Source organism: Anomalospiza imberbis, chromosome 3 (assembly GCF_031753505.1).
Source record: "Anomalospiza imberbis isolate Cuckoo-Finch-1a 21T00152 chromosome 3, ASM3175350v1, whole genome shotgun sequence".
NCBI lineage: Eukaryota > Metazoa > Chordata > Aves > Passeriformes > Viduidae > Anomalospiza > Anomalospiza imberbis.
The window spans coordinates 89,328,616-89,356,164 of record NC_089683.1 but is presented as its reverse complement, the minus strand read 5'-3'; the positions used below and the strand labels follow the sequence as shown (position 1 = coordinate 89,356,164).

At 38.4% G+C, this 27,549-nt stretch overlaps 1 protein-coding gene across 1 annotated transcript; it reads left to right on the top strand.

The window, feature by feature from the left end:
* Positions 1-1,323: 1,323 nt before the first annotated feature.
* Positions 1,324-27,549, top strand: LYPLAL1 (lysophospholipase like 1). Its single transcript, XM_068185626.1, has 5 exons — positions 1,324-1,477; positions 5,726-5,825; positions 16,686-16,855; positions 26,572-26,687; positions 27,293-27,549. Exons 1-5 carry the CDS (start codon positions 1,393-1,395, stop codon positions 27,530-27,532), a joined length of 711 nt encoding a protein of 236 aa, XP_068041727.1. The 5' UTR covers positions 1,324-1,392; the 3' UTR covers positions 27,533-27,549.

Genomic DNA, 27,549 nt, shown 5'->3' with positions numbered 1-27,549 from the left:
GCTCAAATACCACAATTGTTTTTGTGTACTGGAATTTAAAGGAAAAGAAAGGTGTGGCTTAGCTACTAAACACCATCAATACTGACTTATTTCGGCACTACATTGCTGAGATTTTGTATTTTTCAACTGGACAACTGACACTATAGAAAATTTTAGATCTATCTTTCATTCCTTCCCACCATTCAATTTATTCATTTCCCCAGCTATCAGATTTTTTTCCTTCTCTTTACTTCTTGGCCTCACTGCAGAACACTTTCAGATATATTAAAAATACAGCTGCATACATTCTAGAGGAGCAAAATAACCACTGCCCTAAGATTTCGTGGCCTAAATAAACAGGAATAGAGTAGTCAGGACAGCAATTTGAACAGAAATACAAGCACAGCATGCTCCTCATACTACACACACACACTGATGTTTCATCTACTTAACCCACAGGCCATTCTGAAGGTAATAACGTGCTACCTCAAGAGGCTAGGGTTTCATTACATTTTTAAGAACTAGCAGGTGCGCCCCTATGGCTTGCCAAAACGCGTTGTGATGAACTGCAAAACTAATCCGTGCACTCGCTGCTCACCCCGGGTCGCACTGCACCTGGCCAGTGAAATGGCAACAGCGCAGTTTATGGCCGGCCATCCTTGTCCCACTGTCGCAGACCTCAAAGCACTAAAGCAGGTGGCTAATCTGCACAGCACTAGCAGGAAAAAAAAAAAAAAAAGACCTTGAACGTGTTTAGGTTACCTAAAAGTGCAAAAGTAAGCTCCTACTCCTCATATCCTTAAGGCACTTCAGTAGAGACTAGCGAGACCATCAGGATGGTTGTGTTTAGACATGGATTAAGGTCGGACAAGTTCTCAAATGTCTGCGGGTGCCCTTATTCACGGTGCCCCTTGCAGCTCCTTCAGTCTCCGCTGCGGCTCGAAGGAGCCACCAGTGTCCCCCGCCTCCCCATGGCTCTCCAGCAGCCAGGCCTTGCCCTTGAAGGGCTGCTGCAGCCCGACACCTCCCCGCACAAGTGTGCCAGGATAATCCACAAACGCCAGAGGTTTATGTCCAAAAGGGAGACAGAGGACTCCTGCAACTTTATTCGAATAAAGGCAGGGAGTGCACTGGGGCACATGCCCGCGGGGTTTTCTTTCTCACACATGTGACACCAAAGGCGCGGAACAGTCCCTGTCACAGGACGCTGCTAAATACAGCATCTGGAGCGTGTCCGCGCTGCCTGTAAACAAGCTTCGCTAACCTAGCGCAGCGCCTGGAGTGACAAGTTTCCCAGCCCGGTGCCAGGAGAGCCGGGGTTGCCTCAGCAGAGGAGCGGGGGGCGGAGACAGGGCGAGTGCAGGCCCGGAACCGGCAGGGCTGGCCCGGAGGAGGAGGAGGAGAGCGCTGGGCATGGCGGCGCCCGCAGCGCTGCAGCGGAGCGTGGTGTCCCCCGCGGGCAGGCACACCGCCTCCCTCATCTTCCTGCACGGCTCAGGTGCTTGCTTTCCCTCCCTTCTCTCCCCGCTGCCCGTGGGGACAGGGCGCTCCGGGGAGCGGGTGAAGCGGGCAGGGTCGGCCCCTCCGGTGCTGCGGGAGGGGGCGGCGGGACGGGGCGGCCGCGGCGGCTGCCAGCACTGGGCAAGGGCTTTGAGGTGACCCTGTCCTCGCGGCTCTGCCCTCCTCGGGCCCGCAAGGTGGAGGCGATGGGCGGCAAAGCCGTGTGCAGGTGCCCGGAGAGAGTCCCACAGGAACGGTGCCGGCTCCCACCAGACCGGCTTCCGTGAGAACACACGCGTTCCGGGAGATCACGGAACGTGCTCGGTTGGAAGCGGAACGTCAGGATCATCACACGCCAGCTCCTGGCCCTGCACAGGGCACCCCGAGAGTCACACCGTGTGCCTGAGAGCACTGTCCAGAGGCTTTTTGGACTCTGTCAGGCTTCCTGGTGCTGTGACCCCTGCCCTGGGGAGCCTGTTCTAGAGCCCAGCCTCCTTCTGGGTGAAAAACCTTTTCCTGGTACCCGACCTTACACTTCATAGCGTTTCTTCGAGTCCTTTTGCTCCCTAAATTGTCCCTCTCAGAGGATAGCTACATTCAGAGGATGACTTTCACAGTAAAGTGGCTCTTGCTGTTTTAGAATGGGCATGAGAGTACTGTTGGCACCCTTTGAAAGCCAGCGTTCATTTACCACCTTCTGATTGTTCAGAAGGGCCCTGTCCATGTCCAGACCAGCTTCATGGCCACCCTCTGCAGAGGGGAGTTCCTATATCAATGACTGGTCTGAGGGCAGGAGAGCACGTGTTTTGGTGGGTTTAATTCCTAAACAGTTGTTTCTAATGAGCTAAATATCAAAGTCCATGTGATGTTAAAATAAAAGAAAAGAAAAAAACCCAGTAATCTTAGGTCTTTACTAGATCAAGGCCTTGAGAATCGATATCACTGAGCTGCCCATGTGCATATGGCAACGTGGTCATCACTTTCCCTGTATTTGCTTACTTTTGCTTTTAGCTGGTGCTTCTGTTTAGTTTTACAAAGATGTGGATCCCTACTAAATTAGTTTCATTTTTATAATCTAGTTGAATTTTGCTTTTTAAAAATTCTGTGAGTAAAAGAATGAAAGTGAAAGAGTTTATGTGTTCAGCTTTCTTGTTAATGCTAATGCTTTAATGCTTGAGGAAATAATTTTCTGTAATGTTGGAGGAGTAAGGGCAGATTATGGTTAGAGGTTGATTCCACATGTGGTTAAAGTACTCTACAATTTTCTTTTTTAATATATATTATTTTGTTCATAATGTTTGTAATGGGGTGGTTTTATTTGGTTTCTAGCAGTTCCACAGAATAGAATTTAAAACAGAAGTCACTAGAGTGCTGTTGCTGTGGGCTGGCCTGTAAGCCTGAGTTGTAAACCTTTGTACAGCACTTGTGATGGAAAGTGCCAGTCAAATGGCATGAATCCATTTTGTACATAATGCTTGCTTTAGACAAACTATAAAAAATGCAGAATTCAAATGTAAAATGGTATAAAAAAGTATTAGAACAACCCTGGTACTATACATTGGATTTAGGTAGAGGTTCCATTTGGTAGCTTGGCAGGGAAAGCAAATGGACATAGCAAGTATGTCATAGCTTTTTAGGCTGAGGATTACAACTCTGCAAGTTGTAACAAGCACAGATTCATAGGCTGGAAAAGACCTTTTAGAACATCGAGTCCAACCATTAACCAAACTCTGCCAAGTCCACCACTAAACCATGTCCTTAAGTGCCACATCTACACATCTTTTAAGTACCTCCAGGGATGGTGACTCAGTGACTTTCCTGGGCAGCCTGTTCCAGTGCTTGAAAGCCCTTTTGGTGAATAAGTTTTTCCTAATGTTCAGTCTACATGTTACATGTTAAGTTTAAACTTTGCACAGAAAGAATACTTGGAAATACAAACTATATTTGAAAGGAAAGGAACTAATATTTTACTTGAGGAGGGAGAAGAAGATAATAAAGCTGCCATCAGTCTTTTTCAGTTTATAAACTAACTCAAAGCAGAATCACCCATCATTTGCTTCTTTTTGTAGTGTTCAGAACATATAATGGCAAAATTTCAGAAGAGCCTGAAAGGCTAGCATTTCAGGAGGTTTGTTGCCTTTTGTTTGATGTCACGGTCTCCTCTTTTCCTCCCTCTCCTCCAAGTTCTGTTCCTAGCAAATAAAAATACATTATCTGAGTATACAAGTGCTCATGTTTGAGTAGCATTTGGACTATGACAATTCTTGACACAGAAGGTCATAGTTAAATTTTCTCTTACTGAGTTTTCTGTGACGTTTTAATGGACAAATTGTCTTCAATAACAGTAAATGTTTCTACAGATCTTTGCGATGTTTAAGAGGTAGGAATAAATAATAAAATAATGATTTATCCTACATCATTAAGAAATTTGTAAAGACCTAAGTCCCAATTCTGTCATCATTGAGACAGTTGGTTGATTTACCTGAGGGTTCATTCTGTGCAAGTATTTGTAAGGCCTAGACCTTGGCTTTCTAATGGAAAAAAAAAACAGTGTATAGAAAAAATGTTAATTCAAGCCTCCCGAAGATACATTGTTTATAAGTAAGGTGACAAAGGCCTTGAGGAAACCCTTGTATGTCAAGAGTGTTCTTGAATTCTCTGAGAAGAATCAGAGGTGTGTTTGGACTTCAGATCACAGTACTTACATAAAGCAAAGTGCTTGTGGGGATATTTTCTGAAGCATCCAGTTAAGGCGGTAACTTGGATTTTACTGTTTAACTTAACACAGGGTAAGATTTGTGTCAGTTTTGCAATTGTGTTTTTTATTTGTCACATGGAGTGTTTAGGTCACAGAACAGTTAGTTCTAGTTATGCTAATTGTGCTTAACAGGAAAAATATTACTGGGTTTTAAGCCTCTTGCCTTCTGTTTTAATTTTGAAGATACATTAATTATGTTTGTAAATAAAAACCATCTGAATTTTGTTAGAGTGCTTAAGAGCAGATTTTCTCCACTGGGGAATTATAATAATTTTAACAATGAATTGGTATATTCATGTGGGATTGTTCAGATAAGCCCATGTAATGTGCCAATAAGCCTGGCTAAGGACAGTGGTTGTGGTTTTTTTTGTGGTTTTATTTTGTTTTGTTTTGTTGTTTTTTTTGTTTGTTTGTTTGTTTGGCCATTTTATTGAAAAGAATAGAGTGAGTTCTAAAGTCAAACCAAACAACATGAGCTAAAATAATAGAGAATATTAACATTTTGAGTTGATAATATGTGGGAAACTCAACTTCAAGCAAGGCTGAAGTCCTCTAGTATGAGTAGCAATAGTGAAATTCCAGTCTGCTGAGCCACCACTCAATTTTTTAGGTTGAACATCCTTCCTACTGTAAAATATATTCCTTGATGGACCGGTTTGCTTAAGCTTGAAGTATTGTATTATGCTGAGGACTTATTTGTGCCTGCTTTTGAGAGAGGTGGCAGTGAAATTATGGCTGAAGATACCAGTTGTGCAAAGAGAAGCTGGAGACACTGTCTGATGTATATTTATTTAAAAGAAGCAAATGCTATCTACAGAAGAATTCATCCTGTTCCTGGCACTTCAGTCTGCAGGGGTTTTGGCCATAGCCTCCGTTGGTAAGACTTGGAAAAAAAACCAAATTGGGAGTGGATTGCAACTAGTTTTCAAACAGAACTGTGTGGTGAAGGTTTCTTTAAGAGTCTGCTAGATTTTTTAACTGAACCTATCTCTTTACAAATCCTCTTTTTCCCGTAAAGCTTATGTGCAATGTTAGCATAATTAAATGTGAAGATCTTTTTTACTGGGTTCTGAATTGGGTTAATATAAAATTCTCTAGTAAAAGTAACTAACTTTTCTAAGGGAAGCAACAGTTATTTTACCTCACTTTTTAAGATGTTCATCAAGATTTTTGTTTATCGCTTAAGAGCAAATATGGTAAACTGTAAGTAAGAGGTAAGTCCTTGTGTCTGCTTGGGAGATACTTAAGTCATTGAATGTAGTAAAGTATTGATTAAACTTATGTTGTGGGATCTCTTACGTAGTCTTTTTCTAGAAAGTTTTGAGTCCATTGGAAAGGGGACTCAAGTTCTTCAAGAAAGTTCTGTTTTAGCATTTTAGTGTATTAACTTCATAATTTGAAATTAAGTCAATCTGAAGTATATTTGACATTGTATAATTTTCTTGCTAAATACACAGAATAATTCTTGTACTCTTGTGTGTGATACAGGTGATACTGGCCAAGGAGCAAGAGCATGGATAAAACAAATTTTGAATCAAGACATGGCATTCCAACATATAAAAGTAATTTACCCAACAGCTCCTGCCAGGTACTGTTTAATATATTGCAACTGTAGGATTAAGTTCCTCTGCTCCAGTGCTATAAAACGCAGTTCTGGATATTAGTACAAATTGTCTTTACAATTCTTTCTTCTTTCTCATGTATATGCTTTTTGACAAAAGTGAAGCTCAGTCATGCATTGTTGTCCAGGAGCTGTGATTTTAAGTGATTTTAAGTGGTTAAGACTGTAAATGATTCCCAGAGGTCACAGCCTCTATTTGAAATTTGTATATTGTCGTCATAGTAGCTTTCCATTTCCTTCATATAAATAGAAGATTCTCCTGCAATGTGTGTTGTAGTGGCATTAGAGAGTCATTATTCAGATCACAATCCTACCCATAATAACTCCCATATATTAACTATTAAAATATTGTGTTGTATTTAGTGCCAGGTTTCAGTATTGAAGGTGGTTGGTCTTTTTGGCAAGTAGGATGTCAATGATCCTCAGCTCCTGGAGAAAGGACTGGGAATTCAAAAATGCACATTACTTCTTGTTTGAATCCTGGCCCAACTATTTCAAAGAGAATTGAGTTCAACATTTGCTGTGAGCCCAAGTCTTGTTATTAAATGACATTGTGTATTCAGGGGTATATGGAAGTATAGATTAAAATTTTTTCCTGCAGGAATTTGAAAGTTAATGTGGTCGAACCTAGAGGCTAAAAGTTGGACACCCACCCCCATAGCTATCCAAAAATAATAATAAATATGGAATATATAATTAATTACATATATTATGTTTGTAACATATATTAAATATATAATACAAAATTTCAGAGGTGTTTAATTTTTCTTAATACAATTTTTTAAGGTGTCTGTGTCTCTAAGTTAGGAAAATGTTTCCTTGAAAGGTAATGGGGTGGAGTTTCTTTCTGAATTTGTGCATGTGTGGATTAATGCTGAACAGAAAAGGAAATTGTGACATAGACTTTTGAGGTACAAAGGTTCCAAAGTCAGGAAAATATTATTGGAGAGTGTAAGCAAGTATAATAGCAGATTTTGTCTGGCACTTATTAGTACATGAAAGAAAAAAAAAACCTTTTCCTTGACCATGTATTTTTTATGATTTACTTGGGCAGGAAAAGCAACTGAGAGATTGAAGTGTGAATGTATTCACTGTGTTACAGAAAAATCAAGCCTGTGAGTAGAAGCCTTTGAAGCAGTGTATTCTGGGTTAGTAGGGAGTGAATCCCATTTTCTGTAAATAATGTGCTTGTTACTTCACAGATGACAGGCTAAAGTGATGCTAGAGTTATCAGTGGCACATCACACATGCTGAGGGGATCCACTGCTTCCCTCCCAGCACAGCAGATACTGGGGAAATGCAGGAGGAGCTGCTCCCCTGGGAAATTATTTTTCTCCTTATGTTAGATGCAGCCAGAGCACCTCAGACTATATCTGCTGGGCCAGTGCTTGACTTTTCCATCCCACTGCACTTCTGAGGTCCAGTCCTTTTCTTATTTGTTCTGGTTTCTTTGGGTAACTACAGATGTAAACAATGTATGAATGATTAACCAGCAACACCTCCTGACTCAAATGAAGGAATTTGATTTTGTCTTACTACTTCGAATTTCAGTACTTTGGTAAACAGATGGGAAAATACTGTTTTTATTAAATATGTGAATAAACAGTTTATTTCACTCTCTTTTTTTTCTAAGTTGAGGTTACTCTTGTTCTTTTCTAGACCAAGTAGAGTCATGCATGAGCTGATTCAGAAGTGGCTTTTAGCAAAACAGAAAAGTTGTATATTCAAAGAATATAAAATACCCACACTGTTTATCTTTAACTAGCAAAGCACTCTTGTGCATAGCCCTCTGTTGCTGATAAACAACCCTAGCTGACACAGTAAAATATAACAGATGCTCCTAAGCAGTTTGCCTCTGTTTCCAGCAGTGCTGAAGTTTGTGATGATACACGTCATTGGTTGAAACCAAAATAGCGAAGCATTTACAGACCTATTTCATATTGTTTTGGTATTCAAGAACAAACCACATTATGCTTTTTTGAAATGATGTTGTAACACTTGCATTCCTTTCTTTCACAGAAAATAAAAGCAAGGCCTAGAACTTCCAAACTTGAATGGCAGACATTAAAGTAATTAAACTTGAATATATGTGTTGGTTTTATGTATGTGTATATTTATATGTATATATGTTTTGATAAGAATTCAAAATGTTTCTGGCAGCAAGGGAGGAATTCAGCCTCCTTGCTAATGAGACCTATAGCTGGGTGCTCATGGGCATGCAGATCTGCTGAGAAGATTCTGAAAAGAGGTTCTTTGCCCACACAGAGGCTGAGGAATGTGCTGGCTGAAAATCAGGCTGCTGGGAGAGCGCTTCTGTGGGTCTCTAACCTGCCGCTGCACTGTCAGTGCAAAACTTGCCTACAGGTTCTTGTGCTGATGATGAAATCAAAGAAAAGCTTGAAGCTTGGCAACACCCTCCTAGGATCGGCTGATGTGCTTTTCTGGCAAAATACTGTTAATGTGGATGTACTTCATACTCTGAGCTCCTGTATTTTCCAGGATAACTTTGCACATGCACGATGAATGTTCTCTGTCAAAGTAGTTAAGCCAGTAAAAGCAGATTTGATGATATAACTGCAAAGCAGGGGGCTTTGGCAGGATAAACTGCAGGTCAGGAACACCTCCTCACATTTTTGATGGAAATTAATAGATCCATAGATATACATTCTTCACGTCTGTTCAACAGAGTTTTGAAAAGCAGTGGAATTCACATTTTTCAACAAAACATTGAATTTTTTTTTTTTTTTTTGGTGAAGGATGGATTTGGGTTATACTTATGTTTTGTTTAGATTTTATCCCAGGTGCTGAAACATGCATATTTTTACTTTGTACAGCATCAGAGGTTCAGACATGTTTTGATTCAAGAGTCAATGTATTTGAAAATTATTTTGGAAAACCAGTCCAGCATATAATCAGGAAGAATTCTGAAATATGTTCTTTGGCTTCACTAGCATTGATTTCGGCAAACACTAGAGGAGATTATGGGTAAAAGCAATGGAATGTTACTGAACTGCATTTTATAAAACTGTTTTTTTACTCTTCTCTATAGGTCTCTGTAAAAAGTAACACTTCTTTTTTTTTAAGAGATTTACTTTTCTTTAATATTTTTTGTGATATTCAGGGTTTGTGCAGAGAGCAATCACCTGATGTCCCCTGGACAGGCAGTGTTTGCAGCATTTTGTCTCATTTATTCCCCCTCGCATTGGAAAGTGCAATGAATCTCATATTTGGTTGTTTCTTGAACAAAAATAACAGAATGTCAATAGTGAAATTTACAGTTAAAAAAGAAAAATCTGCAAAAATACTAAGTAAATTGCATATGGTAAAAAGCATGCTTAGATAAAAATGGAAAAAATATGTGGATTCAAAGGCTTGATGTGATGCAGTGACAGTATTGACGCCTGAATTTGGAATATGTTTAGAAATTAAGTGTATTTACCTGGTGTATACAAATTGTGCTTTACAAATGAAAAGTATTACACATTGCTTGGAGGTTTGGGGGTTCTTTTCTGTTTTTTCTGGGATACTTAGAAATGAGTCGAGAACTTGTTTTAACTGTATCAAGCTTTTTGTCAAGATTAGTGCTTCTGCGCATAGATTAAACTTGTCAAGCACAACAGAATTCTATTTTCTCTCCATTGTAATGCTAATATATATCTTTAAAAAAAAAAACAAGCTCAAATTGGAGCCCTAGTAGCTGATGCAATCCCTAAAGCCACGTCTACACTAATAGTTTTAAAGGAAAGGGTTTCCTTTTTTCCTTTTTATTTGGGTCAGGATGCCTACAACTTTAAATACTGTTTCAGCTGCTACAATTGTGACTTAAACATTAGGTTTCTATTGAGTTTCTAAATCAGAACTGAATACCACCCAATTTAAACTTTTTTTTTAATAGAAAATGATAGTTTAAATTGGCATTGCAGGAGCTAACGTGGTAAATCTAAAACCATTTAGGCTCTGCTTGTTTTAATACATATACCTTGCCTTCTGTAATTCCCTGAAAAATCTAGGCCAAAGATTCTTTGCGTTGTCTTGCATTCCATTCTGACAGTCCTTTTCTTTTGCAAGTCAGAAAATCAGCTATAAATAATACTTTGGCTATTTCATGGATCTTTTTGACATTCACTCAACAAATCTTTCTGTGGGACATAAGTCTCTGTGCAGAATTTGTTATCTGGAGTGGGGGGGGGGGGGGGGCGCAATTTATTCTAATTTCCATTATCATTATGTGGCTGGTAAGGACTAAAAGGCCCACTACTCCATCTTTTCTCCTAAATTTACATCTTTGCTCAGCTCATGGGTGGAAATGAGCTTCATCTCACCATAGTCCCCATCTGGCTCTATCACAAAACCACCAGACAGTTTGGCACCACTCAGCTTCTCTGGCGGCCTCTGCCTGTGAGAGGCCTCGGATTGGAAAAGCAGCAGGGGTACTGCAGCTCGGACTTGACATGGATTGGAGGGGAGTGTGCTCAGTGCCTATCATACTGTTTTTGGCTGATGCAAATGTTATTAATCCTTGACTTTTGTAAATCCTAACCTCATTCATAAATTTAACACAAAGGAGTCTTTTTTAAAGGTGGGAGCTTGAGGGAAAAATGGGAGAGGTTTGGGTTGGTATCATGGGGTGGTTCTTTCATCTGCTTTAAGTAGAAATTCAACGTGTTCTGCATAATAATGCTTGAAGTATGTTTGGATAAACTTTGTATTTTCCTTTTATTTCTGCTCTGGGATTAGATGAGGAAAACTGCATATATCTAATGCTTGCATCAGATGCTAAATAACACGTGGGATGCACTAAACACTTGTCAGAGATAACTGTAGTCATGCTTGGGGAAAACAAATTAGAACACGATGGAAATTATCTTGGATTTCTAATCCCTTTTACTGCATTGTGTTCTTAGGCATCCTTCATCTTGTTTTTCTTCTCTCAGCCCTTTTCTGGTAAAGAAGAATTGGAGACAATCATTTTTATATCACCCTCCCAGCAAGCAGTTGTGGATTTCTAAGTTTTGTGCCATTCTATGTTCTTGCTTTTCAAAGGTTTCTGTGCTTAGCTAGTGTCATTCATCCATCCTCAGTGTTGTTTGCCACCAGCTGGTGAAAGATGCCACTTTGAATCCCAGAGTGCCTTTCAGATCCCATAAAGGACAACTGATGCAGATTGGACCTTGGTTTTCCTCTTGCCACTTTCTTTCGGTGAATTTGTAAGGCAGTCTCTATTGGTTGCTGAGGAACTGGCAATGTGTATTAAAGGTCTTTTATGGTCTTTTCAACCATAAAATTATTGCTGTTCTCTGATTAGTACCAATCCCCCGAATTTACACCACTGTCTCCAAAAAAAAAAAAAAATCCCCCAAACAATGAAACCAACCCAGCAAACCCACAAAAACAAAGAAACAGAAACAAACTTAATTTCTCCCAGAGTTTTATGCCAGACTCTATTGCAGCTCCCTTTGTCTTGAATGAATAAGATTTGTCTCAAGTAACAAAAGCTGTCAGCATAGTATTTCTTCAGGTAACCGTTCTGTACTGGCTCAGTCAGCTCTTATTTCAGACAATGTGCATCCAGAACAACTCTATCGAAAGCATTTGCATGTGGTTGAGTGAACAGGCACAGCCTTTTCTGGAGCATAGCCAAAATTGCTCCTCATGGAGATGACTCTTGCCTTCCTTTTTTTTTTTTTTTTTTTTTTTAAGTATAGTTCTAAGTTAAAGCTGCTTGAATTTTGGACACATTATATGCTCTGTTACCATACCACAAAGCTTCATTGTTAAGATATGCTGACTCCCAGTTTTAACACAAGATGTACCTTGGACTAGAGTTTCTGATTTATACTTCTTATTTGACTAGCTGGGTTCTCTGCTTTCCTCCCCATTTCTTTTAAAATTTGCTTTCTGCTTCAAGCAGACAGTGGGAATTAAAAAACATATTTTGGACCTAAATTTTCTATTGAAATATAGTACTGAAATTCAGCAGTGATATTATGCTATGAGAGAATTTGGGATTAGGGAGTAATTTGCTTTCATTCAAAAAACCTGCCATCAGCTTTAAGAGAATCAAGATTTCCTTCTAAAACACAATATTTTGGATTGGAAGGGACCTTTCAAGGTCATCTAGTTTAACACGCCCCCAACAATGAGCAGGGAGATCTTCAACTAGATCATGTTGCTTGAAATCCCATCCAGCCTGTCCTAAAATGTTTCCAGGGGTGGGGCATCTACCACCTCTGTTCAGCCTCTGTTGGTGTTTCAGCACCCTTCTTGTAAAAACCAGTCTTCCTTATATCTTGTCTAAATCCAACCAATTTGAAGTCATTCCCCCTTTTCCTGTTGCAGCAGGTCCCACTAAAAGGTGTGTTCCCATCTTTCTTATAGGTCCCTTTAGGTACTGGAAGGCTTCAATAAGGTCTCCCTGGAGCTTTATCTCCTACAGGCTGAACAAACCCAACTCTCTCAGCCTTTCTTTGTGGGAAGAGGTGATCTGATCATTTTTGTGGCCCTCCTCTGGACCTGCTCCAACAGGTCCATGTCTTTCCTGTTCTGAGGATTCCAGGACTGGATGTAGTTCTCCAGCTGGAGTCTCAGCAGAGCAGTGTGGAACTACTGTGGTAGTGTGCCCTGTAGATTTTTTCAGAGGGGTGCACAGTCTTCCAAAAGGCAACATTACAATTTGAGAGGCCCTACCTCCTAACTGGGAGGAGATGAGTTTGGGAAGCAGGAAAAATCGAGGATTTCAGTATTTTTTTATCTTTTTTTGTCATTATTTCAGTCTTGAAGGCCAACTTCACTATAAATTTCCAGTTCTATCTGACATTTCGGGAAGTTCTGTCTGGAAGCCTGTAAGCCAGCACCAGTGGTCTGGGTTTATGTGTCTGCTAATTCAGGGTGATCATAGTCCTGAGCATGAAGGCAGTGATACAATCGTGCATCAGGAGAAAGAGCTAGGGGAAGAATACTTGCCATTTATCAATGTGCTGTCTCATATAAAGCACCTAGAACTGCTGTCTTGTCTTCTAACTTAAAATGTTGGAAAGGGACAATGATTTATTGGGTAATGAACAAAACCACCTGTAGTTTTATGTGAATCACTATGCTAATAGCATCATTTTGGAGATGGAATTTGCCGTGGTTTGAGATCTGAATTTGAACCTTGTGTAGCATAATTGGGTTGCTCTTCACTTCTGTTAAGATAATTCCAGCTAGCTGGCACAATTCTAAACATGAGTAAGAAGGTCTAGAGGATATACTCATGCTTCGTAAAGGTGGAGATAGATGGTGTTGCTGCTACCTACTTTTCATCATGTTTTCTTCATTGCTACAGAACTCAGGTTAGCAGAACCTAATCCATCTTGAATTTGTAAAATCTGTAATGATATTACTTTGAAACTTTGCAGTGAAATCAACTGTGAAAATTACTTCTGTCTGAGATGGAAAGGATGACAAGTACTTACAAAGATATTACAGGAAATATTTTCCTTTCAAGACACTGAATTATTGTGTAGGATCTTCTTGAGACTGCACTCTCATGCAAGAGGTGTATTGATCTACAATGACGCCCTTACAAATAGGACCTATAAACTAATCAGAAAACGTGATTTAGAGTGATTTGGGGATGTTGGGGATCATTTTAAAGATTCTGATCCTCCTAATCCCTACAGTTTCTTAAATGATGTTTGATATCAGCCATGTCTCCTTTGCTGTCCGTTCTCCTAACTTTTAAATGTTAAGAAAGAAATTTGTACAAATTGAAATTTCTTTCGTGTGTCTCTTAAAAATGGATACAAGTTTGGAAGCTGGATCTACACAGAGAGAGGATTCTTGGTTCTTGTTTTCTTATATGAATTTGAATCTTTTATGTACTCCAGAACAAGCAAAACATACTCACACACACCCCTTAAAACCAAATGAGAAAAAATGCCCACACAACTTGGGGGACTCTATATTTTCATTCCCTCTTTCAACAGCACACAGTATTAGGGACACAGAGCTTTATTTCTACTATATTTTTTTAAAAAAGAATAAAGAAAGTGAGGCACAGATGGACTAATGGTGTGAGTTTAATTAAACTTAAGAGAGCAAAAAAATTCCAAACTTAAAGCTGATTATTTGGTCTGACATTGTCCTTAACTGACCATGTTGATCTTGTTGGATGTAGTTTCCACTCTTCCACTCCACTCTGTTTTTTTGGGTTTGTTTTTTTTTTTTTTTTTTTGCTTTTGCATATTTCAGTCCAGCTTCTCGTGTCATAGTAACATGGGTTTTTTGGGGTTTTTTTGTGGTTTAATTGTATGAAAAAATTTGGTGCTGTATTCTTGGAGCTGTACAGATGGTTCCATGCCAAACATATTTGTTTACCGTGGTAATGTCTGAGTTGTAGTGTGCCAGCTAATAAAGGGATTATTTAAAGAAAAAGGTGAATGACTAAAACAGATGTACCAGTTGGGTGAACCATTAAAAGAATCTTATTTCTCAGCTTTATGTAAAGGTTATTTTTAATGCATTTCTGAGAAATCAAGAGTCTGAGAAAGCAAGGATGCTTTTGAAGCAGCTGAAGGCCACTTGTCCGTTTGCTTGGAGGTCTTTTCCTGTGGGCTTGAAAGACACTGGTCTTTCATCTGTCTTATGAAGAATTTGCAAAACCAGCTGGGAGAAGTCCTGAATTTCAACATCTGATCAAGTATTACAATCTCATGATGAATTTTGTTCTGTTTTAAATGTCATGATTTTGTCATTTAGTTGTGGAGAAACATGTTTTAATATTTATGGAATGTAAAAGTTAATTGCTGTAATGCAGTATATGTATGTATCTATGTTCCATATAAATCCTGGAGGTTAACCTGCTGTAATAATAAATCCAGGTCAGCTTCTTGTAGTAATACTAAAACCTTTCACACATTACTAGAAAATGAAGTACTCTGGCTGCTAAGCATTTTAATCAGGATTGATGTAAAAGTGTTTGAGAGAAGATAAATTAATGGATTAAATGCTGTTTGCCTGGGCATTTCATCTGTTGTATGTCACATTGTCCAAGTGACTTCCAGAAACTCCATTGATTCTGCTCTTTATAGATTTGACTGGAATGTCTGCTCTTAAAAACTGACTTTTGTAATTAGATATTTGTGATCTTATTTTTTAGGTGTTGATCAGTGCATTTCTGGAGACAGAATTCCAAAGTAAAGACACTCAAGAAAGCAAATAATTTTAATACTATTTTTTAAATTCAGCTTTAAGTTGCTGGGTATACAAGATTTTTCCACTGAATTTCCTTTAATTTTGGAGTTAACTTTTTAATAGACAAGTAAGGGCTAGCTTGAAAACGAATAGCTCAATTTTTAAAATTCTGGTGCTTGAGTATAGAGTTTGTTTTGAATTCAGGAAATGAGGGATTACTTCAGGCACTTGACCACATACTGTATGGCAGTTTCAATAACAGTACATTTAGGGTACCCTGAAGCTCTGCTGAAAAAGATGAACCTGTAGTGTTTCTGTTTGTACCTATCTGTTGCTGTTTGTTGCCTCTTTCAGTTGCTGTTTGTTCCCTCTTTCAATTTTTCGTACCAAATTTTAAGTAATGGGCTTTTTTTGTGTTCATGACAACAGGCAGAAGAAAACCTATGTTCTCTCATTTTTTACTTTTATGACTGAATAGTCCAAATAGTATTATCTTGAACACTCATCCTAGTGGCAGTACTGGTTTAGAAATAGATGTTTACATATGTGAAGACTCTCTGGTGTTTATAAAGGCAGAATTTGTTCCTTCAATAAGAATAACTGAATTAGTGGCTTTCTCATTTTAGGTTAGTTGTGGCTTTGTTTAATCCCAGCATTGAAAAAACTCCAGAGACAGCACAGAAGTCAACTTTAGCATTTTCAGTGTGTTCCCATCCAGAAATGTATCAAAAGCTGTCTGTTTTGTGGATGATGATTGTAATCTGATCTAAGCTTAAATAAAAGTGAAGAATTTATCCTGGTTGAACATAGCAAATAAGGGTTTCAAGGGGCTTTGTTTGAGATGATCGATCTCATAGCAGTGTGTTTTGTAATATATTGTAAAGCCATTGCAAGGCAATTAGATCACCTTTCTTGGGACTTCAGGGTTCTATTAATCATCTTTATTTAAAACCAAAGAAAAAGCTTCTTTGAATTGAAGGTTTCTTGATTATCTAGGGTTTAGGCAACCTGTTGAAGCACTTAAAATGACATTCCAACAGCACAGTATTATGGTGAGGAGTATCATAACTCTTGTTTGTACACCAGTCCAGTAAGCACGTGGCATTTCTTTCAGTTATGTTTATGAGATACCTGCCCCATTAAGATGAGGATGGCTGTATTTACTTGACAGAAAGAAAAATAGGCAGGTTATTTTTAATACCTAGAGGTTCATAATATCCATCCCCTGTCAGTTTTGTCAAGAATTAGGCAATTGAATTCCATAAAGTTAGTTCCTGCAGAGCTGTCTGGTTTAGAAGTTATTTCAGTTTGTTGTATTCCAGTGTGGATTTGAACCCTAGCTTTGTTCAGGATTAAGAACCTCTTGACAGGCTTAAGATTTAAAATGTTTAGCTGACCTAACCAACCTTAACACTTAACTGGCTGAAAATTGCATTTTACATAACTTCCAAATGTTGGCTTCATTCTTGAAGGACCATGACTTCAGTGCAAGGAAATGCAATGTGACTGGATGTAAATGGAGTTAGATCTCAAAGATGTTTATTCTCTCCTTTGCTGGAGATACACTGATTATTTTTAATTTATCACATATGATCAAGGCTTTTAATCCTGTGCTTGGGTAATCATTTGTTTTCTTTCCTTCCATCACTCTAGGCCATATACACCTATGAAAGGAGCTTTTTCCAATGTGTGGTTTGACAGGTATAAGATCTGTAATGACTGTCCTGAACACATTGAAAGCATTGATTCCATGTGCCAGGGCCTTACAGACCTGATCAACGATGAGGTTAAGAATGGCATTGCCAAGAACAGGATACTCATAGGTAAGAGATTTATTTATAATGTGTTTATTCTAACGTTTTTTTAATGGTTAAGAGATTATCTTCTTTGAATTTATGCTATCCTGAGGGGTCATGAGCATGGCTTGAAACTGCAGAACAACCTTTTCCATAGCCAGTCCTCAGCAATAGTGAATCCTTATTTAAACCCATATCAGGTGGGGAATGTGGCTAACTGTAAGCAGTATCCTGAAAATGTAAAACTGTTTTTATTTTCAACAGTCATTTGTAATCATTATTTAAAATAGAGTGGGCAGTGATTTACTTTGAGAAGTACATCGTTTTACTATTTCCTTTAAACCATTTTCAAGGATGGAAAAGTACACTTTCCAAAAATGACGTGCATTTTGGAGAATGGAGTTGTAGCATATAAATAATCATGGACTTTTCCTTACTGCTCTAATCATTTTGAGTTAAATTAATTCATGAAGGAAAAATGTGCATGTTACATAGCACTAAAGGCTGACACTTGATAACAAATGAAGTATTAGCTGTAATAGCTCATATGTGTCTATCTTTATTTCTCTTTCCACAAATTTCCAGTAACTTTCACTATACTTCAGTGAAATAAATGGTGGGTGCTGAGGCACAGGAGTTGAGGATGATGAAACAGGCTATGGCAGAGAGGGAACGAGAATTCACAAGTCTTTGACTCCCTGTCCCATCTCTAGACCACAAATTATTTCAGGTTGGGGAAAAAAACTCTTAAAGTGGGATCTTATAAATGTATGCCCAACTGAGTCATGCCATCAAAATCTTGCATGGCCAAGCCACTACCATTCAGCCTGGTGTGTTTTCCTGGTCCAGCCCCATGTTGCTTTGTGAAGGCCTGTGTTTGCTTTCCCTTTCTGGCTCATTGCACTGGCTGCAGAGTGAGTGCATTGTTTTGGATGGCTGTCAACAGAATCCCTTTGATCTGTCTTTCCTGTGTTGTTATACCTGCTGGCTTGAAAGCAGCTGGAGAAGTGCAGGTGCTTTGCTGTTGAGTGAGCTGGGAGATGCTCTATGTACAGATCCAGTGTGCTACTAGGCTGTTTTCCTTTTCTCTGTAGCCTTCAAAATTAGGAATAGCCAGATTGCGAAGTATGAAAGTTTTTTTCCAAGTCATAAGCAGAGTAAGGAAGTTGGCATGCACTGAGTGTTTCATCCCGTAGATTCTTTGGAAGTCCCCGTCTCTGTGTGTTTGCATTCCTCACATATAAATCAGAAATAACTGTACTTGTTTTGTCACTCTTGAAAGCTTTGTTTCCCCACCTGACAGAGACTACAAGCATGCATCCTCATGGTTCAGTCCAATATTTATGCAAGAAGCAAAATAAGGCAGCCCTGAGTTACTTCATCCGAAGTACAGAAGGGGACTCATGCGGATGCATAAAAAACTTGGTAGTGGAAAATTGTATCACTTGTGGCTGTACAAGATTAAGTGTTCTTCCACAAGAACTTTGTGCCTTTTCTCTGCTGTTTTTGATGATTAACCAGTGTTTGATGCAGTGAAGAATGAAGCTTAGAGATCCTCTAAGGTCTCTATGCATAAAGGTGACATTAATTGTCTTAGGATTTTGTGCAAATAATTGCCCATCTTCTGGCATTCTTTCTTACAGGAAATTAGGACTTTTGTAAAGGTACTCTGCAGATTTATATCATTCAGCCTGGAGAACAGAAGGCTCTGGTGAGATCTTGCAGCACCTTCAATACCTAAAGGGGCTCGCAAGAAAGCTGAGGAGGGACTTTTTACAAGTCCATGTAATGATAGGACAAGATGGAATGGCTTTAGACTGAAAGAGTGCAGGTTTAGATTAGATATTAAAAAGAAATTCATTACTTTGAGGGTCGTGACACACTGGAACAGATTGCCCAGAGAAGCTGGGGATGTCCATCCCTGAAAGTGTTCAAGGCCAGGTTGGATGGGGCCCTGAGGAATCTGGTCTAGTGAAAGGACTTCCTGCCTATATCAGGATAACTGGAAAATGATCTTTAGAGTTTCTTCCAACCCAAACCATTCTCTGATTTTTTGATCAAAAGAAAGTATGAGGCCAAGTCCGCATGTAATATATGTTGGCACCAAACTGTAATGTCAACTCAAAAAGGAGAAATGTGTGGCCTGAATTTTTTCTGAGTTTAGAAGATTGGTGTACAGGAGATAATGGAAGGTTTGGTTACTTGCTTAGAATGTCAGATAACTAAGTTCTGTCAGATATTTTTAGATTTCTCTTGGAAAATGTCAGGAATATCCTTTTGGTACAATAAGATGAGGCCTAAGGTAACAGATGGTGGGCAGACAGTGAGTTTGTCACTGCTGGTACCATGGAGTTGGAGGAGGCAGCCTTTGTGAGGTAAAGGGAAAAAATAAGACATTGATAGCAGGGGAGGCCAGGGTGAAATTTTACTATGAATTCATAGTGCATTCAGTGCTGTTGAGTCATGTTGGAGATCCATAATGGTACATATCTTATTACAGAAAACAGAGACAAAATAGTTGAGAAAAGCAATTGGAGAACTTGGGGGTTTGTGAAGAACAGCCTTTTTGGGGAGGGTCACAGAAACCAAAGAGCAGAGCGGTCGTATGAAGGCTTTTATAGGGAATGAAATGCTCCTTAAAGGGTTAAGGAGAATTGAGTTGAGTGAGCATTTTGTAGTAAGTGGGAGTTTTAATGACTGGAAAGAAAACAAAATGAGTATGAGGAGTGTAACAAGATTGAAGGTTATGGTTTTATATAGAATAGAGGACCAGAAATTACAGGCTGAGGGTGAGTGTCAGATATTGTTGGATGAGGGTGAGCAAGGTGTTAGGAAAGCAGGAAGGTGGGCAGCTGCTGACAGCTCAGAGGTGTGGGATAAGAAGGCAAGATCTGAGAGAGCACTGTGCAAAGGTGAGTGAGTGGGAAGAGACGAGGAGCAGCAGTGGGCTCTCAAACATGGAAAATGAGAAGCCCAGCACCTGGTGTTCTGGGGGATGATTCCCCTTCTTGAGCCATTCAGACTTTCCGCAAAGCTTGAGATAGTGGGACAGTAAGAGCATTTTCTCTGAAAGAAATTGTAGCCTGCATTGTTTGCTTCGATACCTCTGAAATTTACTTCAGACTGCTTCTAGATCAGAAGTCTAAACCTGAGGATGGAGTCCAGGTTGTACAGTGCCACTCCTCTCTTTCTTATCAAGGAAAATGCTGGTGCAGCCTTGATTTTAACAACTGCTATATGAATCTTCTTCTAAGGAAATAAATTACTTAGTTTGCTGGATCTAAAGGAAGTCTTGTTTTTAAAACATCCATATTAATTTTGTGACATGGCTTATCTACCCATTCCTATCTCCTAACAGTTTCAGGTGACGGTGGTTTTGTTTTTTGTTTTCTTGTGCTGGTTGTTCTGTTGTTTTGGGTTTTATTAATTGGTTCCATAGTGACAGTGCCCTGTAAAATAAGTCAACTTCAGTGAAAACTGTTTAAGATTTTAACAATCTTATTCAAGCTCTTGAATAGAAGCTCTTGAAAGAAATGGCCCTCTCGTTTTTTGAGCATTTTGATAGGGCTTGCTGCAGTCAACTACACTTTAGTGAAAGGCAGTCTTTTTGTTCTTTTTTTGTTCTTAATTTAGCACTGCTTTCCTGCTTTCACAGGTCACTTTTTGTGTAGCGCAGAAGTGCTGATCCAAGCGCATTGGTCTCTGCCACCTGTAGTCACTCATGTAAGCAGCCAGTGAAAATAAACTTTCCATAACAGTCCTGCAGATTTGACTAAATGCCAAAAAACACATGCATGATTCCTGACCTCTTGTGCTGTAACAATAACACGAGACACACAACCACTTTTTGTTTATTGCTAGACTTCTTACATAGCTACTGAAGCACGGTGGAAGTAACATGAAAGCTCTGTGCTTCTTGTAAATATTAGCATTTCCTTCTCTCTCAGTGTGTGTGAGAATGGGATGGAGGGGAAATAGCTTGGCTTTGACACCCCAGAGAGCAGATCCTATAAATATGTGGAGATAAAAACTTCCAACAATAAATCATTGAAGTGTTGAGCCATCTATTTCACCCACAATCTTGGCACTTTATGCTTTTGGCTTCTAAGCCTTTTGCTGTCACTCATCCTATTTTCTATCTTCTGTCTTTATTAGGAGGACATTGTCTTCCATTCAGAGGTACTTACTGTCTTGTTCTTACGTAGTAAATTTATGGGTTTATTTTGCTGTTTGTCTCTGCAATTCAAAGGAGATTTCTCTTTCTGTACCTCCCATTACATGGCTTTGTGATTTATCTAAATTGTGCCTGTGATGCTGGGCTGAAAGCAGTACTGTTAGTCCATCTGCCCCGTAATACCTGCAACATTTTATTAATTTTCAGTGCATCAGTGTAAATTTGCCTTGCATTTATACTCGAGGGGAAATGTTTGCTCCTCTTGGTTTTGGGGTTTCTTTTTAACTGACCATGTTTCTCTTTTGGATCTCTGCTACTCTCGCTCACACATCAGGCAGTAAAAAGAGACATTAACAAATTAATCTTTCTGTTTCCTTCTTAAGTCTTTCAGTGGGAGATACAATGCTAATTTTAACCAACAGTAGACCATTACTTGTTACTTTATTTCCCAGCATTTGATGGTGTCAATGTATCTAAAGACTCTGAAAGATGACACATTCCCAGTATGGTGAATGACATGTTTAGCAAATGATAGTGAAGATTAAAAGTAAATAAGACTCACAGAAGTAAGCTAATAAAATAATTCAAAAATAATTCAGTAATGATATTGTCATTGCATATAAGATAATGACTTCAGTAAGAAAAGAAAGTGAATCAAGTTCTGATCTTTTCAATCTTACTAGGAACTCTTGAAGACATATCCTTACTCATCTTTAATAAATACCTGAATTCAGTGCAAAATTAAATGGATGGATGGACTTTTAGAATGCTTGAGAGTTGTGCCAACATGCCAAAGGATACAAATTAACCTGTACTTTCTTCACAGTTGTGCCAACAGAATTGTAGAAAAGTGAGACTTCACAACATTTGCTATTCAACTGTCATGTGCCAGTGCAGGCTCAGCTCTATTTAGGCAAATCCTTACTATTGCTTTTCTGAATTCTAAAAGATCTTTGCTTACAGAAGGTTCACAGCTCTGTAGAACAGCAGCTTGTTTCTGTGCATCACTACTCTTTGCTTTAGAGAGCTATTTTCCACTTTCCTCCCTGTGATTCAGTTTAGAGTCACAAATATTGTGAGCATAAAGGATAGGTTATTCTCTTCCATTTTCCCATGTTGTGCGGTTATGCTGACTGTAAAAATGACAGTTAAGTGTTGCAGCAGGACTCTGCTGTCCTCTCTAGAAACAACCAAGAAAACACACTAGGTAAATGAAGCAAGCCATAGATTGGCAGAGTAACATCTTAATAAAAATTGATTCAAGACTTTTCATGGATTTTATTTTCCTTCCAGTGCTAAAAATTATGACCCCTTAGGTACACATGTTGGCTTCCCCTCTATTACCTGTAACAGTTGAAAATAAAATTATAACTGTTTCTGGTTTTACTGCGAGTTGATATGTTAGAAACAATAGTACACTTGTTTTTACAAGAAAGTGATAAAAGTCATACCACTTAAATATGCATTTCAAAATGTGTTTTGACTGGTGAGAAAGTTGGGTAGAAAATTGATTCATGTTCCTAACAAGAGTAAGTGACTGAGCCACTCAAGGGAAGTTGCCTTTGTTCTTGTAAAGACTCTCAAGTTTGTTGCTCTTGTAAAGACTAAGTAACAACCAGAATAACAAGGCTATCAAAGGTGGAAACTGTTCATTGCAGTTCTGCTGGTGTGCAAGGTTTGGGTTTGATGAATTTTCATGAAGAGATTAAAAGGAGAAAATCACTGCTGTGAGGAAATCCACTTGAGACAAAGCACATTTTTGAGTACTTAACACAGGAGCAGTGTTCAGGGAGTTCTGTGGAGAAGGGAGTTTGCTGTTCCACTGGCATTTGTACTCTTAGCTGATATTCATTTGTGAACAGTTAAATGTATATAATACTTCCATTCATTAATGAAAATGGAAGGTCAAAACAGAAAGTCAGCTTCCTTGCAAATGATGTGTAGAACAAGGTTGTGCTGTTACCATTAATAGAAGGTAAATCACATAATCCCTAGGGAGAGGGGAAAGTAAACTGGAATGTAGCTTTAGGGAGAAATTTCTGATAACAAACTGATTAAAGCAACTCTACGTTGAAATACTAAAAAAGGAGAAATTGAGAATGAAAAATGCTGTGAGAATGGAATGAAAAGGAGGCAAGAGTATGTAATGTATTGTAATAATATCAGAACAGGCCAAGACAATTTCTGAATATGCTGGTGTAGCCTTAAACAACAGAAGAGTGTTTGTCTTGTGCTGTGCTGGCACAGTCACTGTGTGCTGGAGGATTCATTTCTTGCCACTTTGTTACCAAAGCGGTACTGACAAATGGGAAGAAATACAGGAAAGATGAAGAAAAACTAATACAGAGAAACTAGTAAGAAAATACTGCTTAAAACAAACACCCCCAACTACACCCCTACACCCAAGTCCAAATCCTAATCTCATCAAAATCTGGGGTTTAGCTTCTCCTGTTCCTTTTTTTCTTCAAAATTTGTTCACTAGATATGATTTATAACTACTTTTTTTTCCCCATGGCTGTGATTTCTAGAATGGCAAGCACCTTTGAGCGCATGTTCAAGTTTTACTGAAAAGAGTGAAAAAGTGATGATTGTGTTTCCTAATTCCATAATCATTATAACAAATAGACTAAGGCATTTTACAGTCAGGTCTATATGATTCAGGATGCACTTGGCAATGTCAAACCTGTGTGTGCGAGAGAGCTGTTCTTTCTGTGAATGAGATTGAACACCTAAAGAACTTTCTGAATTCAGTAATAGCTCATTGCAGCCACTAAAGTGATGTACTGGGGAGAGGGCAATTTTTAGCATTCTCTTATGTATACAGGACAAGAGATACAAAATAAACCTTTGTGCTGGATAATAAAGTTAGTGTTTTCTGAGATGCAAACACAGACATTGTTAGACAAAGTACAAAGAAACAAATAAAGCTAAAGTTTGACAGTAGGTAAATACTTGATTTCCTGAACCGCATATAATGTTGAAGTGTCATCATTAGGTTATCATTTCAGGTAATCATTTCAAACAAACGGGAAGCAAATTAATGCAAATCAATGCAAATCAAGATCTTTTACAAAAGTGAGCTGGAGTTTTGTTTACAAGGCTCCTAAGGCCATTTACAAGGAATGTTTTATCACTGAAAAATGGCAACTGTGGTGAATGAGGAATAAATTCTGTAGGAAAAATTGAGTTTCTGTTCAGACTGTGTTAATCATCCTGTGCCTGAGGTTACCTGAATTTAGTTAGAGATTATATTTCAGAAATGAATGTTTTAGTTTTAGTGAAGTATTGCATGGGAGTTTCTTTCTGATTCAAATTCTTTAGTTTGGAAGTGTGACAATTGTGTGATTTCAGCAGATCTTTCTCAGCTGTCAAGGTGAGTCACAAGCAGCTTTCTTCTTATTGCAGAGGGTTATTACCTAAAAATCAGCACTACACTGAAGCAGATATGAGGTCGTAAATGCATCCTTGAGTGAACTTTCTCTGCAACTGGAAGTGTTTTACATAATTGAGTCTTTTGTGTGTATTCCCCTATTAGTCTACACATAAACCTCCTTTGTGAGTCAGGGAAATTAACACAAAGAGTTAGGTGCTTTCCTGAACTGGCACACTGAGTATTGTTGAGCTAACCCTGTTTAACTGTTGTGAAGCATTAATAACAGTTCTCATTAAAATAGGCATGAGGGGAAAACTGAAAGTGAGCATACTTCTAAATTTAATATCTACTGGCAAACTCTGAACTTCTGTGCACAGTCTTTGTGTGTCTTGGAAGTAGATTGATCTCAAGTAGAGAAGTAGATTGGTGAAGACCTTGCAATGTTCTGCCCATTAAGGATGAAATGTTGCTGTGTCATTTTGATTTTGTCTAACACTCCTGACACGATCTGCTTAACAATGTTGTACACTTTATGTATTCTTCACGCTGATATCATCTGTATACATGTACTTCTGTGTTTTGTTTATGCTCTGTCATTTCATATGGTTGTTTTGTGTAATATCTATACCTGCCTCTTATTTTTCCTTCATCCAAAATTTGAATTCTTCTGGAAGTTCTTGACTGACAATGTCTTTTATATGTTATGTCAAATATACACTTATACTAAAATGGTTCTTGTAATTGAAACAATAGTCTGCATCATGCTCATTCAAATTGTTTTTGAAGCATTTACCATATGGCATTTACTTGGAGATTGTCATGGGATCAGGTGATAAACTTCAGGTATTCCCATGCAAATCAAAGAGCTAGTCCTTTGTATTGCATTTTCTTGTAGTAGTATGAGCCACATAAAAGAACCATTACCTAATATTCTTCTAAACAGAAGGTGACTGCATTGTCAAAGACTGCTGGTGAGTAATTGCAGACAGTGTGCCAGATTGTGACTAACTGGGTACAAAATTTTAAGATTAAATCATTTACAAACTAGTAATGACTTTTCAATGAAGCTTTTCTTCCTGTAATCTGAAATACTTAAAATTGACTTAATTTTATTTGTTGACAAAGCATTGTCTGCATTTATTTGTAAGCAAATACAAAATGGTCTCTTAGAGTACAAGAGCTGCTTTGGGGTTTGGGGATGACAGCATTCTTCAGAGTGATCAAAAGGAAATGAAATAAGTGACCAGATTGTGCATAAGAAAATAAAGGAAACTTCACTCTATTCATTATCTGCATACAGTCAATATAATGGCCTGTGTACTGTGTCCTTGTGAAGTAATGTGAATAAGGATTTGTCATATAAAACTCATCCCTGAGGAATTATCTTGAGTAAGGAATTAGTGTAGTTGAAGAGACATATGGACCACAGAAGTCCATTAATTCAGAGATCCTGTTAGAGCTCAGGGGGAGTACATTGCATTTGTTCCCTATTTATTATATCTCAAGGTATAACAACAAAAATATCCTTAATGCTAGTTTAATGTGAATGCTCATTGATTATGTACAATAGAGATCTTTCATGTGTGAATGCCACTAGCCTAGGGGAGAAATTTGAATACAAAAAGCAGTGAGAATTACCTGTTCACAGAGTTTTACTTTTTTAATGTCAGAGTATGTATGGCCACAGTATTCAGCTACTTGGTAGGGACCATATACAAATGGCTTCTGAAGTAATGGCATAATGGTATTTTTGTCCTCTCTCAGTAATGAATCTTCAGCACTGCTTTAGCTATCCAGTATCCTAATTGCATCATGCTTTGATTTAAATCTCAAGCTATGCCACATAAGGTTCAGGTTGGATGTCATAAGGAATTCTTCACAGAAATGTTGTTAAACATTGGGATGGGCTGCCCAGAGAGGTGCTGGAGGTGTTCAAGAAATGACCGAATGGGGCACTTGGTTCCATGGTCTACTTGACAAGGTGGTGTTGGGTCATTGGTTGGGCTTGATGATCTTAAAGGTCTTTTCCAACCTAAGTGATTCTGTGATTCTAAAATCTTTGTAACCTTTATGGTACTCAAGATGGGGTTTTTTTTGTTGTATTATGTAGAAAAGAAACAAGTCTGAAAATAATAAATTGTACATTGGGTTACAAAGACTTATAGAAAAATCTTTGTTTTTTTTGTTGCATCCTAGGAGGCTTTTCAATGGGAGGTGGAATGGCAATGCATTTGGCCTTTAGGTTTCATCAGGATCTGGCAGGAGTCTTTGCCTTGTCCAGTTTTCTGAATAAAGACTCTGCTGTTTACCAGGTGAGTGTGTAGTAGATATTATAGAAAACATGCTTAGCTACATGGAAAACATGGTGATTAAAATTCAATATACATGTCTATACATCTGAGGCAGTTGATTCACATTCTAAACTTACACTATTTCCAGGAAATATGTAATCAGAATATTAGGAAAGTGAGGCTTTAAAGCTGTCTTTAAATAATGTTTTATTGCACTTTTTTGCACAGGCAGTACAATATTGAAGTGTAGAAAGAGATTAACAAATGAAATGCTTTACTAGTTGTCCTTAATTGTTAAAGAGTCTGTGTAAGCATAAGTATTCTTTTAAAGTGTGTGATGCATTATAATACTCATGAGCTCCATTTGCTGTCATGAGTTTTTTTTCTGTTTCTCTTATTTGAAGAGGGGTATAGACCTTAAAGTAAACCCTATCATTTGTCAAGAGTTATTGAATTGGAATTTGAAGGGCAGTTTTTTCCAGTACTTCCTTTTTTACTTCTACAGAGACAGCACAATATGACCCCTAAAATGTAGATCAGTAAGTGCGATAACTGTCACCATGTAATTGTAAATATTCCTTTTAAATTTTTGGCAGTATGTCTGACAGTGTCTCCTGTCCATCTAGGCTTTGAAAAGAAATGAAAGTGCTCTTCCAGAATTATTTCAGTGCCATGGAACTGCTGATGAACTAGTTCTCTACTCATGGGGTGAAGAGACCAACAAGATGTTAAAGTCTCTGGGAGTATCAACATCACTTCATACTTTTCCAAACCTCAATCATGAGCTGAACAGAACTGAAATAGAAAAATTAAAATCCTGGATTGTAAAGAAATTGCCTGTTGAAGCACCAAAGTCAAATGCATAAACGAAGATCCAGCCTCA

Coding starts and splice junctions, on each gene's coding strand:
- LYPLAL1 (XM_068185626.1), top strand. CDS start 1,393: ATGGCGGCGCCCGCAGCGCTGCAGCGGAGCGTGGTGTCCCCCGCGGGC. Junction 1,478..5,725: donor CATCTTCCTGCACGGCTCAG/GTGCTTGCTTTC, acceptor TGTGTGATACAG/GTGATACTGGCCAAGGAGCA. Junction 16,856..26,571: donor CAAGAACAGGATACTCATAG/GTAAGAGATTTA, acceptor GTTGCATCCTAG/GAGGCTTTTCAATGGGAGGT.